The sequence below is a fragment of the Geotrypetes seraphini genome, chromosome 2 (assembly GCF_902459505.1).
Source record: "Geotrypetes seraphini chromosome 2, aGeoSer1.1, whole genome shotgun sequence".
Lineage (NCBI taxonomy): Eukaryota > Metazoa > Chordata > Amphibia > Gymnophiona > Dermophiidae > Geotrypetes > Geotrypetes seraphini.
This window is the reverse complement of record NC_047085.1, coordinates 48,846,998-48,871,218: the sequence shown is the minus strand read 5'-3', so window position 1 is coordinate 48,871,218 and position 24,221 is coordinate 48,846,998. Positions and strand designations below refer to the sequence as shown.

General features: G+C 41.8%; 1 protein-coding gene across 1 annotated transcript in view; it reads right to left on the bottom strand.

Annotated features, from left to right (window-relative positions):
• Nucleotides 1-3,894: 3,894 nt before the first annotated feature.
• Nucleotides 3,895-24,221, bottom strand: part of EXT1 (exostosin glycosyltransferase 1) — a 550,327-nt gene continuing 530,000 nt past the window's right edge. Inside the window, exons 9-11 of the mRNA XM_033933047.1 lie at nt 18,205-18,365; nt 16,574-16,745; nt 3,895-4,414 (exon numbers count right to left, since the gene is read on the bottom strand). Coding sequence (XP_033788938.1) covers nt 4,229-4,414; nt 16,574-16,745; nt 18,205-18,365 — 519 coding nt within the window. The 3' untranslated portion in view covers nt 3,895-4,228. The remainder of the gene's footprint in view (nt 4,415-16,573; nt 16,746-18,204; nt 18,366-24,221) is intronic.

Here is a 24,221-nt window from a genome sequence, read left to right as displayed (position 1 = left end):
CCCCACTTCAGCGGGGATGAACATAAATGCTTTTAATCTGGCCAAAGCTACAGAAGAAAAATAAATCCACGGCATCTCATCTAGGGAGAACATTCGGTGACGCAAGCAAACTGTGAAGTCACAGAAAGTTTGCATGAAAACAGAAAACATTTGGGTGGAAAACATGGAGAGCACCTGCAGATACCGCAGACTGCTGATTAAGTGAGGTATTTATTGGCTTATTCTACGCTTGTCAACAATGTGAACCGAGATATTATCTACTAAAATTAGTCCAATGCATTACCATTTCTAACACAAAGAAGATCAAATCTGAATGTAGAGGGGCTGCTATCAACACATACTGTTTTTAGTACATAAGTCCTATTGTATAAATGGGGTCCTGTAGTCAATAACGCACTTTAATTTGTGTTAGAATGCTGTAATGCACTAGCACATTTAATAAATCTAGCCCTTCATACCTTGCATACTCTACTCATTATTGTCGTCCCAAATGCCCCACTGAAATTTTAGATTTTTGTTCTTACATTCCTTAAAAGCGTTGGATAAACTGAGAAATTATAATTACTCTTACATAACTTTTCTAAGAATTTGTCAGACAAAAAAAAAGAAAGAAAAAGCACTGAACACAGACTAGTTTCTGTAATGTGTATTAAGAAATATTTGTGCCGATGTGGTTACAGGTAACTGGATATTCAAAATGTTACTTGGTTGAGTCACCACTTGTGATTACACCCAGTTAAAGAAACAAGGATAACCTACCCAGTTAATTTTGGGTTAAGTACTTTAATGCTGCTCAACTTAATCAGCTAACACTGAATATCAGCACTGTCTGATTAAAGTTTCATCATGCCTCTCACCCCTTTCATGTTCAATTGGTTAGCTCTGGCAAGCTGTCTAGTCAGAAGCTAACCAGTCTGCAAGTGGGAAATTCGAAATGTGTTTGGGTAGCGCTTGAATTTATCTGGACAAATCTTTTGAACACCAGACCCACACCTGATCTCATTAGAAGGGACACTGGGTTATGCTCTCTAGACTATCCCACATAGAGAAAGCTAAAATTGATCCCTAATTCAGTTTTTCCACCTTTTGGGTTGACTGGAGCTAGGAATGATGCAGAGGCAGCTTTTATAGCCCCTGATGGTAAAGAGGAGGAATTACAGTACAGTATAGCCATTACGCAACAGTGACACCTAGTGGCTAATAATTAGGGCCTGGGATTGGAACAGAACACTGGCGCAAGGACTATCACTGGCCAAGGACCATCACTGCAATGAACAGGATGCAATGACTGTACTATGCAGGTCCTGCATTGCAATGATGCGATGATATTACCGTGCAGGCTCTACGTATAGTGCAGGGATATAAGAATCTCTAGGTTGATGCGTGTGAACACTAACAATACCAAGTTCCAGCAGTAGTTCCAGCTGAACTGTAAGCTAAAGGAGAAGAAACATCTTACGGAATCAAAAGGGAAAATATAAGCAATGAGGTCAGTTCTACTCTGCATGATTCAATTCACTTTTACATGTAAATTCATCCCTTGGATATCTCTGTAGAATCTGTGGTAATATTTTATCCAGTGTTTCATTAACAATTATCTTCTGTTTTGTTTCTGATCATTTCTAAATTATCTTGTTAACTGCACAATATGACAATCTCTACCTCTTAGAATCTCATAAAGACTCTACTTTTCAAGAAATCCCTGCAAACGACTTAATATCGCTAGTTCCCTCTCACTTCCCAATACCTCCCGATTCCCCGAAACAACGTGATCTACGCTTTATATCCTCTGGAAACTACAAAATCTTCTTTTGTAATACATCTTTTGCAATTCTTTTGTAATCCGCCTTGAACTGCAAGGCAATGGCGGAATAGAAATCTCTAATGTAATGTAATATAATATGTTACATTACATTACATTAGTGATTTCTATTCTGCCATTACCTTGCGGTTCAAGGCGGATTACATAAGAATTGCCATGAAGTTACAAGATATATAGGCGGATTACATAAGAATTGTCGAGAAATTAAGGTAATACATGTTAGGTAATTTGAACATTTTAGATTTGATAGGAGTAGACAGTGTGGAAGGTAGAGCTTGGGAAGGAGCTGGTCGTGTTAAATAGGTTTTATGTATTTTTTGAAGAGTAGAGTTTTTATTTTTGTTTTAAAGGTTTGGTAGTCTGTGGTCGAAGATAGCAGATTGGTGATTTGTCTGTCTAGTTTTGCTGCTCTGGTGGCTTTGTTCTATAATGCATCTCTATTGCATTCTTGCACTGCACTAAACTGTATCTCCACGAATTGTACTTTTCAGGCATAGCGAGACTCATAAATCCCAGATTAGATTAGATTCTAACACTAATCTCTCAAAGGAAGCATCTGTGTCTTATAGTAACATAACATAGTAACATAGTAGATGACGGCAGATAAAGACCCGAATGGTCCATCCAGTCTGCCCAACCTGATTCAATTTTAAAAATTTTTTTTGTTCTAAGCTATTTTGGGGCAAGAATCCAAAACTCTACCCAGTATTGTGCTTGGGTTCCAACTACTGAAGTCTCCGTCAAAACACTTGATATGATCGTATAGGAAAATGTAAAAAACTTATTTAAGTAATATTGGGGGGGTGGGGGAATAATGTGCATGTAATGTAAGTTTCCATTGTTATTTTGTTAATTCTCTATGAATGCACAGTTCTCTGCAAGGTGCTTGCAGTATACAAATAAAGTGTTATGTCATGTTAGCACAGATCTCCTGCCTTAACAGATTTTTATTTCTAACAAAAACAGGGATAATATATCCTATATTGAAAGTCAGTAAAGTCGTTTTGTGAAATTGAAGAAAACTGACTAAAGTGAACAAAAATCTCACGAGAGTGATCCTATGTTTTAAATGCGCTCAGAGACGTGAAACTCTGAAGAGGGGGAGGTAACCCCCTCTTGGAGCAAGAGTTTACCATCCAGTCATAGCGTACTTGATATTAAATAAGTCACTCTCTGAGGTACAACAAGCACTTTATATCTTCTTGAATATTATTAAAAAATCCAATTATATTCTTTGTTTTTCTATTTTTATGTATATATATATATATATATATATATATATAAAATCACTGGAACATTGGTTAAACCTCACGGCGCCGTTTCGATATCTGCTTCAGGAGACCAAGCTGTAAATTCATATGGCTCTCACTCGGCAACTGAAGGCTGACACACAATTTTGATGTCCGTGAATATTAATCGCTCAAAAAAAATCACACAATGATCTGAGCGCATTTAAAACATAGGATCACTCTCGTGAGATTTTTGTTCACTTTAGTCAGTTTTCTTCAATTTAACAGATTTTTAAGCATGAATTGGACAGGTTTGGCTGATACACCTTGTGTATACAATGCAAGCATAAATGATATAACTTGACCCCATAATTCTGCAGGCTTAAAAAGCAAGATACCTTGCAGCTCAATATCAAGTAAGTCACTGAACTATTTCCTCATAGAATTCAAAGTTTTCTATTTCCGTACAGAAAAACATTGCGTTCTACAGTGAGCTGAAGTCACAAACTGGGGAGCACTTAGAATTATAAAGCAGTTAAGGGTATGCTACTGATGTTGCCAATTCATTCTTCTATGCAGACGGGAAGACTACAACGCAGATAAACCAGGAAGCCTTTTCTAATCCAAACAATGAAATGAGTGGTAGAAAAGCAAAAAAGAAATGGATTTAGCAAAAAGTGCGACTCAACCCTTAACTTTGTCTTCCTTCTGCTTTTTTATTTTATTTTTTACTCTGCAAGGGGAAAACTGAGCAACGGTAATAAAAATAGCCATTAGGCGGGATTATGAAATCTTCAAAAGAAGACGGCTTGCATCTTTGAAATATTCACAACCAACACAAAGTTGATTAAAGAAAGAACTCTGTTTTAATAGTTGTTTGGATCATTAAAAAAGTTTAAACCTGCATAGCAATCATTTAAAAAATAATTATTTAATGTTCCATAATTAAACTGTACGCAGCCTAGTCTTGAGACGATGAAGCTTAGGGGTTTGTAGAGTTTTTTGTTGTTTATTTTGGACCAATCCAGTGCAATCCAATGAATTTGAGAAGTCATTTCATTTGCTTTGCTCCCTTTCTCATCTATGATTTGTATTTCCCTTCTATTCTTGAGCCTGGCTTCATGTGCCGGTGCGCCCGCACTAGGCATAGAACAGCTCAGTCACTTGACAGGATTACTCAAAGTCGCTCAATGTCTCGGTACTTCTTTCGGAGGATGGAGACCTGATCTTTGAAGAGGACGGGGTCGAGCCTCATCTGAGAATGGATCAGCGGCATGTAGCCAAACCAGCTGGCAAACGTGTTCATGCAGGTCTGTCTCTGAGCAAAATGATCTGGGTCAGCCCAGCGGGAGGCCCTGGAAGTCTGGAGGGACAAGCAAAATGGGAGAGAAAAATAAGGGAAAGAAAGAAAGACAAGCCAATCATAACTTAAGCATCACAACTGTCTTTACTGCATCATAGAAAAATAAAATGAATATGTTTCTATATGCCATGATATTTGCATTCCTGGTTATGACTGGAAACTACAGCGGTTGTACCAAGAAAATTTAACATTCTAAAATAGGTTAGCACCTTGGGGACTTTGAGATTGGCTAAAGCACCTTTTATCCAAGGGGTAATAAAAACTACATAGTTTAGATTTGTTTGTAATATCTAATGAGTCAATATTTAAATTCTGCAGTCATTACTTCCACTGATCGTTGCCATTAACTAGATAACTTAGGACATTTTTGGTGCCCTAAATTATACGGACATTGATGTTAAATTTCATCACAATCCAGATATTTTCCATCTCTACCCCCAGAGCATGCACCCATGTACACTTACGGCTGTCTTAGGAGAAGGTTTAAATGCATGCAGTGGTAAATGTGTGCAATGTATAAGGTATGAGCATATATACCTTCGAATCACATTATTATGACCCAGTGGCGTACCTAGGGTATGTGGCACCTGGGGCCCATCATTTTTTGACACCCCCCATGTAAAAAAATATTTTTTGTAATAACCATGAAACGGAATAAATGGTCAGAATAGAAACAGGCAGTGAAAATTTTCTTATATTCCAAACATAACATAACATAAATGATGTCTGAATTGTCATGACATGAGAAGTACATATGGAGTAGTTGCAGGTGATGCTTGGGACAGTTCTGATTGTGTTAGTTCGGTTTTATGTGTTTTTTGAATAGAAGGGTTTTTATTTCTTTTTTGAAGGTTTTGTAGTCTGTGGTCGAGGTCAATAGGCTGTAGAGTTGGGGGTCGAGTGTTGCAGCTCGAGTGGCTAGGAGATTGTTGTACAGTTTTTTTCTTTTGACGTTTTTGGTTGGAGGGTGTGTGAATGGTGTTTGGGTTCTCCTATGTCTGGTTGAGGTGGATTGAACTAGTCGATTGTTCCAATACACTGGGCTGTCTCCGTTTATTGCTTTAAATAGTAGGCAGGAAAATTTGAAGTGCATTCTTGCTTGCTTTGGGGGCCAATGTGAGTCGTGATATGCCTCTGTCACGTGGTCGAATTTCTTCAGTGAGTAGACCAGTCTTAGGGCTGTGTTTTGTATTGTTTGTAGTTGTTTTATCATGATTGTGGAATCTTGACTGTTTTTCCTCCATTTTCTTTCTAGTTGTCTGCATTGTCTTTTAAGTAGGAGTAGTTCATTGCTTTGGGAGTTGGTAAGTATGAGAGAGAAAGATGAATGTAGGCAAACTTATTGGAGACAAAAGACTTTTCACAAGGTACATAAGAAAGAGAGGAGGAATAAGAATAAGATTGGAAAGGTGGCAATTTGAACCAGTGGGGTAAGAGTTTAAAGAGTTAGGATTGGGACCGATAGCCCAAGCAGAGGAGAACAAACAAGAGAGAAAGTATGGAGAACAGAACGGAGAAGGCTGAATGAAAAGACCAGTAAAAGCCATCACATTGTTTCAGATCAACTGTGAAAAATATGATCTACTCTGGTATTTGCCAGCTACTTGTGATGCAGACTGCCCAAGGAACTTGGCTTGACATAGCATGGCTTATCTTAAGAACATGTGAGGAAAGTGGATATTGGGAGGGGTGAAAGAAAGAGGAAGATAGGTTAAAAAAAAAGGAGACATTAAAAAGTTTGAAAACGTCTTTTCTAGGGATTCTATACTGTTAGTATATCCATTTTTAATGGCCTGGCATCTGAACACCAAAGTAAACTTATTTAGCTGAAGAAATTAGTTACCCCCCCATTCCACACACATTAATTCTCTTCCATTTTTGTTCCCATTATAAAAAACACTGATAAGTTCCCAGAAAAAAAATACATTAAAATAAGAAGTGAAAACAAAGGCCCCTACAGATGAGAACATAACATAAGAATATCCTAACTGGGTCAGACCAATGGTCCATCATGCCCAGTAGCCCATTCTCATGGTAGCCAATCCAGGTCACTAGTACCTGGTCAAAAACGAAAGAGTAACAACATTCCATGCTACCGATCCAGGGCAAGCAGATGCTTCCCCCATGTCTTAATAACACACTATGGACTTTTCCTCCAGGAATTTGTCCAAACCTTTCTTAAAACCAGCTACGCTATCTGCTTTTACCATAACTTCTGGTCACTTCATTTTTAAGCTTAGATCTTTCTTTCCAAACATAGACCTTGCTAGATGTCAAATACAGAACAAGGTAACTTCACACGGGCTTAGCTGTGCAGGAAATGTGAATCTTCTCATACACCCACTATATAGTGCAAAAATGTGCAAAGGTCTGTTTTTTTCTTTCGATCACTACATAGCCTAATGCCACACAAGCAGAGCTTTAACAAACATATTCTGAAGGTCAATGCTAAGGTCAACAAAGTTTCCTTCCTTAGACCACAAGGAGGTACTGACAAACCACTGGAAAAGATCCCAAAACAACTACCCAGGCACAACACCCAAAGACCCACTCAGTGTGTGAACCAGTTGAGTGGAGTAGACTAATTGGGGGGTGGAAATGGGCCCGGAGTTTGCTCAGCAGAATTTCCCAGACCACCTCTTCCTCTCAACACATTGACACGCTGCCACCACCACCACCACTAGGAACACCTCACCGGGTAGGCCAGCAATGCTTATAAACTTTATAAAACACATTATTATATTTTCTTATTAAGCACATATTTTAACTGAACTCTCTGACATCCTCAGCCTTGCCATTCACAAAAACAGAAGGAAGAAAAGTTCCCATTTCCTGCTGTCTCATGTCCCCAGCCTATACAATATTTTTCTTCTGCAGACCCTTCAAAAGTCTGACCAAATCCTCGTTTCACTTGCATTATAAAGTACTGAGGAAGCCATCTCTCCCCATTCCCAGGTCCTAAAGTCTAAGATAGAAGCGCAAACTAGTGCTGCCCGATTTAGGAAAAAAAATTTCAATTCGATTCAGCCTATTGAATTGGTTTTTCATTTCAATTCGATTTTCCTGCCTAATTGGGTATTTTTTTCAAACATCCTGGTAGGTTTATTTTATAGTTTTTTCACCCCCTTTGGCTTCTCCTAACCACACTGGCGTTGTGGTGTAAATAAAATAAAGAAACAAAAAGGACTTTTCCTCTCTCTGTTAAATCCTAGCTCACGTTTGCGGTCTAACACCAGCTCTGGCAGGACACACTTTTCAAATCTGACATATTGTAATCACAAAACAGAAAATAAAATTATTTTTTCTACCTTTTGTTGTCTGGTCAATATTCAAATCTTGTTGGTCCCAGGCTCTGGTTGTCTTGCTTGCCATGGTCTCCTTTCTTCTTTCTCCGTGCTAACCATCCATCTGCCATCTCTGTACTCCACTTCCGTTTCCCTTCCCTCCCCCGGAGATCTGGCATCTTTCCTTTTTTTCGTCTCCATCCACAGATTCACCTTTTCTCAACTACCCTTTCATCCAGTATCTCTCCCTCCTTCCCCACCATCCCAGGGTCCACCATCTCTCCCTTTCTCTTCCCAACTATCCTCCTATCCAGTATCTCTATCTCCCCCCTCCGCACCATCCCTTGTGTCCAACTTGTCTTCCTTTCTATTCCTTCCCTCCCTAAATCCCATTATCCACCATCTTTCTCCCACTCCTTTGTTTTTAGACCCATTATTTCTTCCCCCCAAAGTCTGGCATATGCATGTATCTTTGAACTCCCCCTTCCCTCCCTCCTTCCGTGTACTTCTACACCATGACCCCCTCCCCTGGAAATCTGTCCTCCCCGAAGGCCTGTCCCCCCACCAAAGGACTGCACCTCCTCCCCGAAGGTCTGTCCCCCCTGAAGGCCTGCACCCCCCCTGAAGGCCTACACCCTATCCCTGAAGGCCTGCACCCCCACCTGAAGGCCTGTCCTCCTCCCCCCGAAGGTCTGTCCCCCTTGAAGGCCTGCACCCCCACCTGAAGGCCTGTGCCCCTCCCCCAAAGGTCTGTCTCCCTTGAAGGCCTGCACCCCTCTGAAGGACTGTACCTCCCCCTCAAAGCCTGCATCCCCCCTGAAGGCCTACACCCCATCCCTGAGGCCAGCACCCCCACCTGAAGGCCTGTCCCCCCCAAAGGTCTGTCCCCCCTAAAGGCCTGATTCCATAGAAACATAGAAAATGATGGCAGAAAAGGGCCATAGCCCATCAAGTCTGCCCACTCCAACAACCCTCCCCTAATCTACACTCTATCACTCGTCCCCAAGCTGCCCTCCTCTATGCTACCCTCGTAGGGATCCGACGTGGGCATCCCATTTATTCTTAAAATCTTGTATGCTGCTGGCCATGATCACCTGCTCCGGGAGCTCGTTCCAGGCCTATACCCCATCCCTGAAGGCCTGAACCCCCCCGAAAGACTGTACCTCCCCCCAAAGGTCTGTCTCCCCTGATGGCCTACACCCCCACCTGAAGGCCTGCACCCCCACCTGAAGGCCTATCCCCCTCCCCCCGAAGGTCTGTCCCCCTTGAAGGCCTGCACCCACCCTGAAGGCCTTCACCCCACCCCTGAAGAATTGCACCCCTCTTGAAGGCATATACCCTATCCCTGAAGGCCTGCACCCCCACCTGAAGGCCTGTCCCCCATAAAGACCTGCATCCACCCATGAAGGCCTGCAACCCCCCGAAGGCCTGTACTTCCCCCAAAGGTCTGTCCCCCCCTGAAGGCCTGCATCCCCCTGAAGGCCTGCACCCCCACCTGAAGGCCTGTCCTCCCCCGAAGGACTGCACCTCCCCCCCAGAGGTCTGTCCCTCCTGAAGGCCTGCACCCCCCCGAAGGCCTACACCCCATCCCTGAAGGCCTGCACTCCCACCTGAAGGCCTGTCCCCCCCCCCCGAAGGCCTGTCCCCCATAAAGGCCTGCGCCCGCCCCTGAAGGCCTGCAAACCCCGAAGGCCTGTACTTCCCCCAAAGGTTTGTCCCCCCTGAAGGCCTGCACCCCCACCTGAAGGCCTGTCCCCCCCCTGAAGGCCTGTCCCCCATAAAGGCCTGCACCCACCCATGAAGGCCTGCAACCTCCCAAAGGCCTGTACTTCCCCCAAAGGTCTGTCCCCCCCTGAAAGCCTGCACCCCCCTGAAGGCCTGCACCCCCACCTGAAGGCCTGTCCTCCCCCGAAGGACTGCACTTCCCCCCCGGAGGTCTGTCCCTCCTGAAGGCCTGCATCCCCCCGAAGGCCTACACCCCATCCCTGAAGGCCTGAACTCCCCCCTGAAGGCCTGCACCCACCCTGAAGGCCTACACCCCACCCCTGAAGGCCTGCACCTCCCAAAGGCCTGTACTCCCCCAAAGGTCTGTCCTACCGAAGGCCTGTACCCCCACCTGAAGGCCTGTCCCCCTCGAAGGTCTGTCCCCCATAAAGGCCTGCACCCGTCCCTGAAGGCCTGCATCCCCCCAAAGGCCTGTACTCCCTCAAGTTTCAAGTTTCAAGTTTATTGGTTTTTGATATACCGATCATAAAACAAATATCTGACCGGTTAACAATTAAAAAAAAAAAAATTTTTTTTTTTTTTTAAAATAAGAGTAAGAATTAGTTATTGGTGTGTTGGAGAAATTAGTGAAAACATATTAGACATATACAGACAAACATGACTGTGAGGGAAAGAAAAGGGAAGGAAGGGAAAAGTTACATAATATAAGAGGAAATGGGATAGAGGGAGGGGATAGGACATAAAGGAGAAGGGTGCTTGGTATAAGAGTTATGCGCAGGAAAACAAAGGTCTGTCCCCCTGAAGGCCTGCAACCACACTTGAAAGCCTGTCCCCCCCGAAGGACTGCACCTCCCCCCCGGAGGTCTGTCCCCCCTGAACCCCTGAAGGCCTGCACCCCCCTGAAGGCCTGTTCCCCCGAAGGACTGCACCTCCCCCTCAAAGGTTTGTCCCCCCCCGAAGGTCTGTCCCCCCTTGAACCCCTGAAGGTCTGCACCCCCCCTGAAGGCCTGCACCCCCCCGAAGGTCTGTCCCCCAAGAAGGCCTATCCCCCCCTGAAACCCTGCACCCCCTATGAAAGCCTGTACCTCCCCCCCCCCCCCCCCCGGGAAGGCCTGTGTGTTCCTCTCTGGCCTCCCTTTACCCGATTCCTGCAGAAAGCAACCTGCAGAAAGGATAGCGGGTTTTTCAGCGATCCTTGCAGGTTGCCATAGACCTCCTGAGTTGTCATCCTCTGCCGCGGTCCCGCCCCTCCTCTGAGCTGATAACTGGTGTTGATATTAACAGTTACATGCCTAACTGCCTAGGATTAGGTGTGAGCATTTACACCAGCCATCGAGCTAGCATATTTTCTTTTGCCTAAAGTCAGATGTTAATATTTTATAATGGCAGTTGCATGTACAGCTCCAGTTATAGAATCTGCGTTTAGCACATCATCCCAGAGCCTAATTTTTGGTGACCTTTTGAGAATTTACCCCTCTCCCCAAGTGTACTTTTATATTTGTATATCAAAATGCAATTGGGACTTGTATACCGCCTTTTTCTAGTTTTACAACCACACTCAAAGTGTTTTACATGCAGGCACTTCAAGCATTTTTCCTGTCTGTCCTGACGGGCTCTAATCTATCTAATGCATCTGGGGCAATGGAGGGATTAAGCGACTTGCTCAGGGTCACAAGGAGCATTGTGGGTTTGAACCCACAACCCCAGGTTGCTGAGGCTGTAGCTTTAACCACTGTGCCACACTCTCCCTACCATATAAGCTCATTTCTACAGGTAGAACAAGATTTACCGGCAGAATAACTTTGCAGAATGATCTTCACATGAAAAATACTTGCTGTAATTGTCTCTATATTTTGCTGCTAAATCACAGAAGCTCTTCCCATGTTACCAGACCAAAGACTCCACAAGTCAGGGCAACTATTTTCTTCCTGCTGCTTATCTTAATCCAATCCAGGAAATTCACTAAACACTGAATACCCAGTGTACAAATCAGGTGCACAAATGCATTCTAAGTCAGATGCTCATACTAGGACTTTTTATCAACAATATCCTCCAGGGTCTTCCTAAAGAACCATTTCTATCTACCTAACAACCAAGCGTAATTGGTGACCAGTGGAGTGCCGCAGGGCTCGGTCCTGGGTCCACTCCTTTTCAACATATTCATAGGAGATCTGACTCAAGGGCTTCAAGGTAAAATAACACTATTCGCCGATGACGTCAAACTATGTAATATAGTAAGTGAATGCAGTTTACAGAATTATATGGTGCAGGTCCTGCTTACATTGGAAAGTTGGTCCTCAACCTGGCAGCTAGGCTTCAATGCTAAGAAATGTAAGGTCATGCACCTCGGAAGTGGAAATCCATACAGGACGTATTTCTTGAACGGAGAAACTTTAACTAGGACTTCAGCAGAACGAGATTTAGGAGTAATCATCAGTGCAGACATGAAAACTGCCAATCAAGTGGAGAAGGCTTCATCTAAGGCAAGGCAGATATTGGGTTGTATCAATAGAAGTTTCGTCAGCCGAAAGCCTGAAGTCATAATGCCGTTGTACAGGGCCATGGTGAGACCTCATCTGGAGTACTGTGTGCAATTCTGGAGGCCACATTACAGTAAAGATGTGCGCAGAATTGAATCGGTTCAGCGGACGGCCACCAGGATGATCTCGGGGCTCAAGGGTCTCTCGTACGAAGAGAGACTGAACAAATTGCAGCTCTACACTCTCGAGGAACGTAGGGAGAGGGGAGACATGATCGAAACATTTAAGTACCTCATGGGACATGTCGAAGTGGAAGATGATATTTTCTTTCTCAAGGGACCCTCGGCCACAAGAGGGCACCCGCTCAAACTCAGGGGCGGAAAATTTCATGGCGACACCATAAAGTATTTCTTCACAGAGAGAGTGGTTGATCATTGGAACAAGCTTCCAGTGCAGGTGATCGAGGCAGACAGCATGCCAGACTTTAAAAATAAATGGGATACCCATGTGGGATCCCTACGAGGGTCAAGATAAGGAAATTGGGTGATTAGGGCATAGACAGGGGGTGGGTAAGCAGAGTGGGCAGACTTGATGGGCTGTAGCCCTTTTCTGCCGTCATCTTCTATGTTTCTATGTTTCTAATTGTTAGACATACGTACACTACAACTGTTAACTGCATGTATAATTGTTAGACGCATGTGTAACTGTTAAACGCATGTGCAATTAGTCAGTCGCATGTGCTAGTTATAATAGTTAGTTGCATGTGCGAGCTACATTAGTTAGTTGCAATTAATCAGTCGCATGTGTTAGTCGCATATGTTAGTTGCATTAGTTTTTCGCATGTGTAAATGTTAAGACACATGTACAATTAGTTAGTCGCACGTGCTAGTTGCATTAGTTAGTCGCATGTGTTAGTTGCATTAGTTATTCGCATGTATAACTGTTAGATGCATGTGCAATTATTAGATGCTTGTTCTAGAACCTCTTAAGAACTTCATCCACCCAGGTCATTTTAAAGAACCTCCTCAACCCGCCTTACAACCATTCAATCTATAAATCAACAATCCTAGGGTCATCCTATATATAAAAAACACAAACAAACAAAAAACCCATAACAACTTTACAGGGAAACTAATACAACCTCTGCTTCAGGAAAATTCACCCCCATCCTACAATCATGAATCTCCTATTGATCTTATTGATCTACCTGTTAAGTGGTAGCTTCAAAGACGTTAACTCTCTCCTCCCTCAATTACAATCTATCCACTACCTTGGACTATCTAACATGCACATCACTAACCCACAGGAAGACACAATAAATCATATTAAGGTTATCTCAAATACAAAAAGACATCAGCGGACCCTTAAAAAAAGAACAAGGGAAGTAAAAGCCATCAGAACCACCATCTCTACAGAAACTGCTACACCCACTTCTATTCCCTGCGTATACCTTAATACCAGATCTGTTAGAAATAAGGCATTCCTAATTCATGACTGGATCATCAGCAAGCAAATAGCCTGCCTTTTTCTAACCGAAACTTGGTTATTGTCTGAGGATGATCCAATAATTATTGATCTTCTCCCAGACAATTTCAAAATCCTTACGTTAAACCGCACAGGAAAAAAAGGAGGAGGACTGGCAATTATTCTTAAAGAAGAATTCGAGTTCGAACTACTGGATTCCAAAATGACCGACCACCTAGAAATCTTAGCCTGTAAAATCAATAACAGTCAACTAGAAGAATCCTTATCCTGCATACTAGTCTATGTCCCACCAAAAAGCTGGCCCAAAGCCAAAGAAGACTTCTGTGAATTTGTCCTACACAATTCAATTGGCCCTAACTACAATATCATCGCAGGGGACATAAACATACACCTAGATGAAGAGAACAATACAGACACAAAAGAACTTAAAAACTTTCTATCCCTACTCAACTACAACTTCCCCGTACCCACAAAAACTCATGAAAAAGGCCATCATTTAGATATGGTTGCCATGTCCACAAAGGAAATCCTTGACCCAGTCATTTCTCTGCCTGAAGGCACCTGGCATCACGACATCTGGTCTGACCATTTCACTTACTATTTCAAGTTAATCTGGTCGCACCGAAAATCTAAAACACGTCCGATGATAAAAAAAAGAACATCACACAAGAGGCTATATTAATCTAGAAGAAAACTGGTCACAATATGAACTGCAAACGGAGATAGAGGAAGGAGTTGATTTCTGGGACCACTGGATAACAACCAGCACATCCATTTTAGATAAAATTGCCCAGACATAAAAGCAAAAGAAATGCAAACAAATATAACAAATGGTTCGACACCGAACTACTAAAAACGAAACAATTAGCTAGACGACTGGAAAGAATTTGGAAAAAAACTGGAGAAGTGGCAGACCGTAACAAATGGAGAGCCAACATAAAAACCTACAAACAACTGATAAAAGACAAACGTAAAACATTCTACTCTGCCAAAATCAACCTATCTTGCAATGGTTCACAAGGAATCAATACAAAATAATTGTTCAACCTAACCACAAATCTATTTGACACCACTCGCTACACTATACCTGTACACAACACGAAGTTACCCTCTGCGAAAGACCTAGCGCTACATTTTGAATCTAAAATTAAAAACCTAAGAAATAACTGTTTAACAAACATCCCTAGTGATCACCAAATAGCTAACTCACAAGACAATGAAATACCAACAGACATGATCTGGAACAATTACACCAAACTATACAACAAATACTCTAAGTCTCACTGCGTTCTAGACACGTGCCCCCCGGACATTATGAAAGTGGTGCCACTAGAATTTAAACTATCATTGCTACACTACTTAGCCCACAACCTAAAAAACGGGAATTTCCTTATTAACAACGGTCACATAATAATAACCCCCATCCCAAAAAATAGAAAAGAATCATCAGCGCTAATAACCAACTACAGACCTATAGCATTTATCCCTTTTATTGTAAAAATCATGGAAGGTTTGGTTCACACCCAATTAATGGAATATCTTAATCAGTTCTCTCTCCTACATGAAACTCAATCCGGTTTTAGACCTTTATTCAGTACGGAGACAGTAATCGCTGTTATCTTAGACTATTTGCGCCTATTATTTAGCAAGGGCCACAATGCCCTGATCATGCAATTCGATATAAGCTCTGCATTTGATCTGGTAGACCATGGGAAAATGCTACAATGCCTAGATGCCACTGGTATCAGGGATGAGGTGTTGAACTGGTTTCGTGGCTTCCTTACATCCCGTACCTACCAGGTACGCTTCAACCATGATCACTCCGATATCTGGAGCAACTCATCCAGTGTGCCACAAGGTTCCCCGCTCTCCCCATTGCTTTTCAATGTCTACATGTCCTCATTGGGCATGCAACTAACCCAACTGGGAATAAAACTATTCAGTTACGCAGATGATTTCACGATCATCATTCCATTTGCTAACTCTATCTCGGAAACCATTCCCAAGGCATCAGAAGCCATAAATGAGATGGAACAATGGATGAGAGATTTCAAGCTCAAACTCAATCCAGAAAAAACAAAATTTTTCGTTGCCTCTCCACACCCGCTTGACAACAAAACCCCGCTAAGCATCAACGAACTTAGTTACTCTATTCAGCCCACCATGAAGATACTGGGTGTAACTCTGGATCAATGCTTAACCATGAAAGACCAGGTGGACTCCGTAATCAGAAAGGGTTTTTTCACTCTCTGGAAATTTAGATCCATCAAATCATATTTCGATATGTCAGCATTCAGAATCCTAGTGCAATCCCTCGTACTAAGTCAACTTGACTATTGCAACATCGCCTATTTAGCAATCTCCCAAAAGAATATGAGACGTCTTCAAATAATGCAAAATGCAGCAGTCAGACTTATCTTCGGGCTGAAGAATTTCGATCACGTGACACCTTATTACCGGCAGTTGCACTGGCTGCCGACAGAAGCCCGCGTAAAGTTTAAATTCGCCTTCCTCTGCTTCAAAGTACTATACAGGCTAGCCCCCAAATACATAACAGACCTTTTCTCCTTTTCCACCAACAGACATAAGAGAAGCACACATTCAAACTTCGTTTCTCCTCCAGTTAGAGGTTGCAAACTGAAAAATCACCATGAATACCTTCTCTCACACCAAGCAGCCATATGGGGTAAAGACCTAGATCAATTGCTTTCACCCACTACTTATGAGGAATTCAGGAAGTGCCTAAAAACATACCTGTTCCTGAAATATCTAGACAACTGACCCGCTCCTCTCTCTCTCCACAATAAAGGTCCTCCCGATCTCTTATCCATTCCCTCTCTCCCCTCATAAGTCCGCATAGAACTTCACGGTTCAGCGATTTATATAAACTGTTATTATTATCATATTGTAATTTTTCATTGTATTTTTTGTAACACGTGACCTTTTCCTAACAGGTCCTCTCAGAAATTTCTTAGCAAACTGTATAACCTATATTCGCGCTCAGCAAACTGTATATTTACATTTTCGCTTTCTTAAAATCTCTGCACTCTGTATTTCCTCTGATCATCCGCATATTGTAACTCGCTGAATGTTCAGCTACCTTGATTGTAAACTGCCTAGAAGTTGCAAGATTGTGGCGGTATAGAAGAATAAAATTATTATTATTATTAGCCTTTCATACCCACCTGCCCCATCATGGTCTCCTTGTACTGTTTCTTCTGTGTCACTTTGATTGGAGGCAATTTTGTCACTGCTGACACTAAGAAGTTCATTAGGATGTCTTCACAATTGGCTAATTGGTCCACCATGTTCTTCAGACTCCCAGGTAGGTAATGAGTGTATAGGTAGTGATAATATCTGTGGAGGAGGGAATCAAACAGCAGGAGATACATAAATAGAAACATGATAAGTTCTTCCTGTTCTTGCACATCTGGTCCAATGCCAGCAGTAATCTCTCTATTCCTTTCCAATTATAGCCAAGCTATTAGACAGCAAATGTAATTTGCTAAGACATTGCAGAAACACTGCAGACAATCAAATCGCTTTATTCCATGGCACCATCCACTAATAACCAATGTTGGTCTGTGTTCTCTACATTTTACTTTGCCAAGAATTCTCTAGCTCTGCCAACCCTGCTACCATCTCCCCCCCATTCTTGATTATGGTGACAGTGATGTCACCTCCAAAACAAAACCCTTCAACATTTCCTCACAACGTACTAGGCCAAGTGTGGGCAGCTTTGGTCCTCAATCCAGTCAAGCTATCAGGATTTCCCCAACAAATATGCACGAGATCTATTTGCATGTGCTGCCTCTATTTTATGCAAATGGATCTCATGCATATTCATTTGGGAAATCCTGAAAACCTGATCGGGTTGTGGCCCTTGAGGACTGAGGTTGCCCACCCCTGTAATATATTATAATTCTCTGGGATTAGGGAAAGATCGGAAGTGTTTTGAGCCACCAGTAAAAAAAGCATTAGCTAAATATATAAATAAATATAGTGGGCCTGTTGGCACTAGACTGGGTTTCTGTTCCCTAGGCCAGCCTGAGCTAGAAATACTGTGGTGACAGTGTGTTCATAGTTGAAAATCCTTCCTTCTGGAGCTATCGTTCAACTCTTAGAGGCCAGCAGCACTAGTCATTGGGAAGAGGGGAAGGAAGGACAGCAGTTAATAAATGTGCTAAAACTTACAGCAAGGAATTCTGGTCTTTGTAAATTGGCTCACCATAACGACCCAAATTCCTAACCTCAGTTAATATTCGAGTCAACCTTTCCCCCCCCTTTTGGGGGAAAAAAGGGTTACTTGGGTTATATATGAATATATATATGATACTTCTGAAACATGGATGGTAGTTATCATTCCTAAAACATCCCTCTTTGAAATGTGTTTTCACTTCACAAGGCAGGATTCTTATTATTCTACTGTCCTGTAATACATGTTGAGCCTTTGTTTTGTGTATAATGGAATTATTCTAGAATGATCAGTCTGAACCTTCTTTACTCTAATGGTAAAGAACAAGGGGGGGTGGTGGTAGGGATGGAATTTGATATACCGCCTTTCTATAGTTAATAATCAAAGTGGTATTATACATAGGCACTTATTTTGTACTTAGGGCAACAGAGGGTTAAGCAATTTGCCCAGAGTCACAAGGAGCTGCAGTGGAAATCGAACCCAGTTTCCCCTGGTTCTCAGGCCACTTTACTAACCATTAGGGTTCTCCTCCACTCCACTCAAATGGGGTGGGCATATATGACCTTTCTGTATACACACACATACATATACAGATATGTACACTTGCATGGGCCATCTTACTTGTGGTAAATAGCAGCTCCTGTTAGTACCATGGAATAGTCATTTGTCCACTTAGATGTGTAGCCCCACCTCTCCTTTGTGCTATCCCAAAAATGACTGCGGGCCGGGTACCCCACAATCCGCTCTGGGAAACTCTGCCATACAGTGAAAGCAAAATCCACCTGCAGATGAGAAGACATGAATAAGTAACCCAAAAAACAACAACAAACAAACCCCTCCAAACCCAAAATAAAACAGCACAAGATTATCTGTACATCAGTTCATAGCCTGCAATCCTGGAAGTATTATCAAACATTAAGGCTGCAAAATAAATGGACTGTTTGACACTTTGCCCTCCAATTATATACATCTTAGTAGTTCCTGCTTAAGGTAGTTTCACAATACCATGACTATGAATGAATATTTAAATATGCAACTCCCTTATATCAAAATGACACACTCCTTAGACCAGGGGTAGGCAATTCCGGTCCTCGAGAGCCGGAGCCAGGTCAGGTTTTCAGGATATCCACAATAAATATGCATGAGATAGATTTGCATCTCAAGGAGGCAGTGCATGCAACTCCATCTCGTACATATTCATTGTGGATATCCTGAAAACCTGACTTTGCTTCGGCTCTCGAAGACCGGAATCGCCTACCCCTGCCTTAGACAATTTTTTTTCTGTTCAAAGATTTTATTGATTTTAATATACAGCAAGAACAGGAAATGTTAACAAGGCATGACACAAATAAGCTGCACAAAATAAGGAATCTCAGAATGTTGACGAACAATACGACACAGCAGATTGAACCTTGCCTATCTAACAGGAGAGTGTCGGCACAATCTGCAGCCAAAATTGTGCACAGTATTCAAAGCACCAAGAGACACCGAAATCATACCCCATAGGAATGAAATGAGCGATGAGCCACAATATGATATATATGTTCAAATACTGGCAACTATACACTGGCGCAGTAACTGAATGACATCAGTCCGTATTACAATAAGAGTTGACCGGACTCCACATTTTAAGGTAGGAGCTTATAGATTTATGCTTTCATACTTTACTGTAAGGCAAAGCATATTCCACCAGGTGACGTAGTTCACTTTAGATAAGTCTTTCCAACAATGTAAAATGTTTTTAAGAGCCATGAACAACAATATGTTAAGCAATCTTGCATTATGATCAGGCAGTGTATTCAGTAGACCATGATGGCCCAATATAAGACCCCGCAGATTTAGAGGCTCCTGTATGTTTAAGATCATAGAGATGGTTTCCCATACTTTAGTCCAATAAACTGATAAATGTGTACAGTCAAAGATCATATGTGTTAGTGTGCCTTCCTGTGACTTATAAGACCAACACACAGAAGAGAGTCCATTTGAAAATTTTGCAACCTTAATGCTTGAAGATGTATTAATCACTCAGGAGAAAGGAAAAAGCCTCAGAACCCCTCCCCCACCAACCTTTGTTGAAAAAAAGTGTGAGAATTCCAAACTGGGGTAAATCACCTCATCAGCATAAAAAACTTCCTCAACTGAGCAACATCAAGGTTTTTTCACGAGGCTATTTTTGATGTTGCTCAGTCAAGTAGGTTTTTTTTGCTGATGAGGTGATTTACCCCGGTTTGGAATTCTCACACTTTTTTTTCAACAAAGGTTGGTGGGGGAGGGGTTCTGAGGCTTTTTCCTTCCTCCTGAGCGATTAATACATCTTCAAGCATTTGCACTGATAAGAGACCAGAACGACGATTTGTCACATGAGTCAGTAACACGTGACAATGGTGTTCTAGTTAATTCTATTGTCTAAGGAGTATGTCATTTTGATATAAGGGAGTTGCATATTTGGATTTTGATAAAACCTTATGGACTTTGGTGTGTTTGTCTAGTATGAACGAATATTTGCCATCATGCCCTTTGCATGTAAGACTTTCACAGGGACAGACAACTCTGTGAAGTGTTTTACCAGATTAAAAACATACACTTCAGATTTTTAGAACATAAAGATACTACCAGTAGAATAAACCTCTAAGCCAAAGATCTCAATGAAAACAAGAGGGAAAATAACTTTTAATATTTCAGAAATAAAAGAAAGGGATGTAGGGATGTCTGACACTGATATTGAGACCTTATGGGTATTCCATGACATGCCTGAGTGATACGAATGGCACTATCAGATCCTCACTGGGGCCTGTTATTTTACTGGAGGGCTGACTGGGGAAGTTTATATAACTTGCATCTGATAATTGCTGAATTTCTGTACCACAGCTAACTGGTCTAGTGCAGTATGAATAAATTGCTGTTTTTGTTCTCTGTCCTTTCAGGTCTTTAACACATCAACAAACCTCCTAGAACTGTCTTCAGGCTTTCCTAGAGCAAACAGGTTTAAAAACTGAAAAGCCTGATGCTTAGATGAGCAATACCAAAGTAGAGGCAATTAAATATTATACTATCATACATGAAGGTTACAGAGTACAAGTACCCTAATAGTAGTGCAGTGGTCTGAGAACCAGGAGAGCTGGGTTTGATTCACACTGCAGCTCCCTGTGGACCAATGGCAAGTCACTCAACCTTCCACTGCCCCAGATACAAAAAAAAAATTAGATTGTGGGTCCGCTAGAAACGGGAAATAAAAGTATCTGTATATAATACTGAGCTGTGTAGAACAAGTACAAGTGGATCGATTTTTTACTGCATCAAGATTTACAAACACTAGGGGACCCTCGATGGAGTTAAAACCAATAGGAAGAAATATTTTTTCACTCAGAGAATAGTTAAGCTCTGGAACGCATTGCCGGAGGTTGTGGTAAGAGCGGATATCGTAGCTGGTTTTATGAAAGGTTTGGACAAGTTCCTGGAGGAAAAGTCCATAGTCTGTTATTGAGAAAGACATGGGGGAAGCCACTGCTTGCCCTGGATCAGTAGCATGGAATATTGCTTCTTGGGTTTTGGCCAGGTACTATGGACCTGGATTGGCCACTGTGAGAACGGGCTACTGGGCTTGATGGACCATTGGTCTGACCCAGTAAGGCTATTCTTATGACTCTCATAAAGACTAATAGCAGAAGGGTGTCCTGAGACACACACAGTGCTTGCATTATGCAGCCCAGGACTTGAGCTGTCACCAGGAGCTACATTCAGGCCCTGGGCAATGCCAGGCACCATATTTGAAACACTCAGTTTTTCAGTCCAAGTCCTTGATATTGCCACTTCTATTAGCAACATCGTTCATGTTATTTTCTCATACACTACTGACTCTCTCCCCTTCTTCTCTGTGTTTGTTGTGTATTCAAATAAACTGTACATGAAGTACTATAATACTAGTAATTTTTAGCCCCAATATGTGTGATCTACAGGTGAGAATGCCCCCTTGTGGTCAGAACTGGAATAGCAGATTACCAGGCATGCTGGTCCTTAACCTTTCATTGCTTCTCTCCCTAAAATCACCAGATACATTAAAGGGGAAATTCCAATTAGGCATCCCAGTACTGCGCAGCGAGAGCCTATTCTACACAGTGACTGGAAAAAATGGGACACCTTACATACTGTTTTAATATTTAGTATAACCTTTGAAAATACTGTATCGAGTGAAGCCGATATTCTCTGTCCTTTGATTTCCGCATTGTAGTGCAGGCAATGGTCTTGTTGAGGCTTGATTATTGCAATACCCTAATTCTTGGGAGTGACTAAGACAAGGTATGGGGCATTGCAAATTTTGCCAGATTGATTACAGGAATATTAAAATACCCTCATATTACACCTTGGCTTCAGAAATTGCACTGGCTGCCAGTAGCATTTCGAGTACCATATAAGACTGCAATGATTTGTCATCAATTTTTGTACGGTACGATCCCAGAGTATTTTAAGAGCAAGATGATTACTTATTAACCTAAAAGATTGTTGCGTTCTGAAAATTCTGCTTTGTTAAAGGCCAATGGTAATCCGAAATATGTCAAAACTCGTGCAACGACCTTCTGTTGTACGGGGCGGGGGGGAGGTGACATTATGGAATTCGTTGGTAGGGCAGTTGAAAAAATGTGCTGATAGAGGAACTTTTAGAAAGCTCCTCAAAACGCAATTGTTTGTTAATGCTTTTTTTATAGGATCTGACTTGTCCTGTTCGAGGAATTACTGCGCATCTAAATTCTTGTTTGTGATGTTTTAGGAGTCAAATTTGGCATGGCCTTACAGAAAAGACCAGAACTGAATCTTTGCCACATCATCTTCCGAAGAAAACTGAAAATTCATCTGTTCGATACTTAATCTCCTTTACCCTCTCTTCTCTCCCTTTCCCTTCCTTCCTTCCTCCTCTCTCCCCTCTTTTTATCTCCCCTTCCTCTCCCAATTACCTATCTACCTCCTCTCTCTCCCTCCTCTTTCTCTCCCCTCTTACCTCTCTTTAAAGTCGCCTTGAGCCTGTATAGGTATGAGCGACGCACAAATTGAAGATTAGATTTTAGCTATTATGCTATTTAACACTTAATGTAATTTGTGAAAATGAATAAAGAATTATATAAAAAAAAAGATTTTAGCTATTATGTATATGGATATATTGTGAACTGCCTAGGAATTAGATGGTATAGAAAATTTTTAAATAAATAAATAATCCAATCTTTATTAGCAAAATTCCCTTAGGGCTCCTTTTACTATGGTGCGCTAGGGCTTTAACGTGCAGAATAGCGCACGCTACATTGCAGCGTGCGCTAGACCTTAATGCCAGCATTGAGCTGGCGTTAATTCTAGAAGCGTAGCGCGCGGCAATTTCCTGCGTGCGCTAAAAACGCTAGCGCACCTTAATGAAAGGAGCCCTTAGTAAACGTTTTGCGCTGCGTGCTTTTATTTTGTCAGAAAAATGTAATTGCAACTTGAAATGCCATTTTCCTAAAATGGATCTTGATGGTCACTTCTTGAATGAAGTCATTTTGAAAACTGGGATTTTTAAGAAATTTCAGGATGTGTGGCAACCATTAACGAAATATTGTAAAGATTAATTAAAAAAAAAAAAAAATTTGTTTCCGTTATATTTTATTAATTTAAGGAGCAGGGAGGGGGGATTTTATTGTTATATGTTTTATATGATAATGGAATATATGGGAAGGAGGGTTGGGATAGGGGAGGGGATAAAAATTTATGAAATGTGTTAATGATTGTTTAAGTGATGTATTTATTGTTTATGTGAATGAATATATTTTAATACTTAATGTAATCTTGAAAATGAATAAAGAATTAAAAAAAAAAAATAAAGAAAACTAGGATTGTCTACTTTTTACAGTTTTTGATGGTTATTTGGCCGTCTTGAGAATTTGCGTGCGCATCTTGCTGTGTGCTATTCTATAAATCATGGCGCCACCTTTGATCAAATGCATCTGAAAAGGGGGCTCAACCAGGGGTGGGTTGGCACATTCCAAAAAGTGGATGTACAGAATTTGCCTGAAGCATGCGTAAGTTGGGTGCTGGCACTTGCACTTGCTTTTCGCAGTTACCAGTACAACACCCTAAAGTTAGGCGCCAGATCCACGCTGAATGTTATTCTATAAAGGGCATGCTCCCTTTATAGAATAATGCTTAGCACTCAATTTTTTTCATGAATTTCCTCCTATATGTTTCATCTTTGCATAAGTGTAGGAACAGAGGTGCCCAGGATCACTCAGTAGGAAAAGTAAAAAAAAAATACTAAGTTCCCTGACTGCAACATCCAAGCCTGCTTTGGGTGACTGCCTGATGTTGGCTAGCTCAAAGGGTTTGTCCATTTCTCAGGCTAGTTTGAAGGAGGGTGGGAGGAAATGGCTGGTTGAATTGGGCTTGGTAGGGAGAATGAGTTGAAGGTGCATGACTGTTGGGGACCAGGGAATTTGAGAGAGAGACTTTTAGCAACATGGGGAGGGGAGGTTGTGGGTGTGTGAGAAAGAGACTGTTTTTCCCTTCCTAGCAATCATTTAATATCTAGACTTTCTGGGCTGCCACCTTTGATTTTAAGTTTGCCTCTAGTCAGATAAGATTGCCCTTTTTTCTTTTTTTTTACTGTTTATATGGAAATG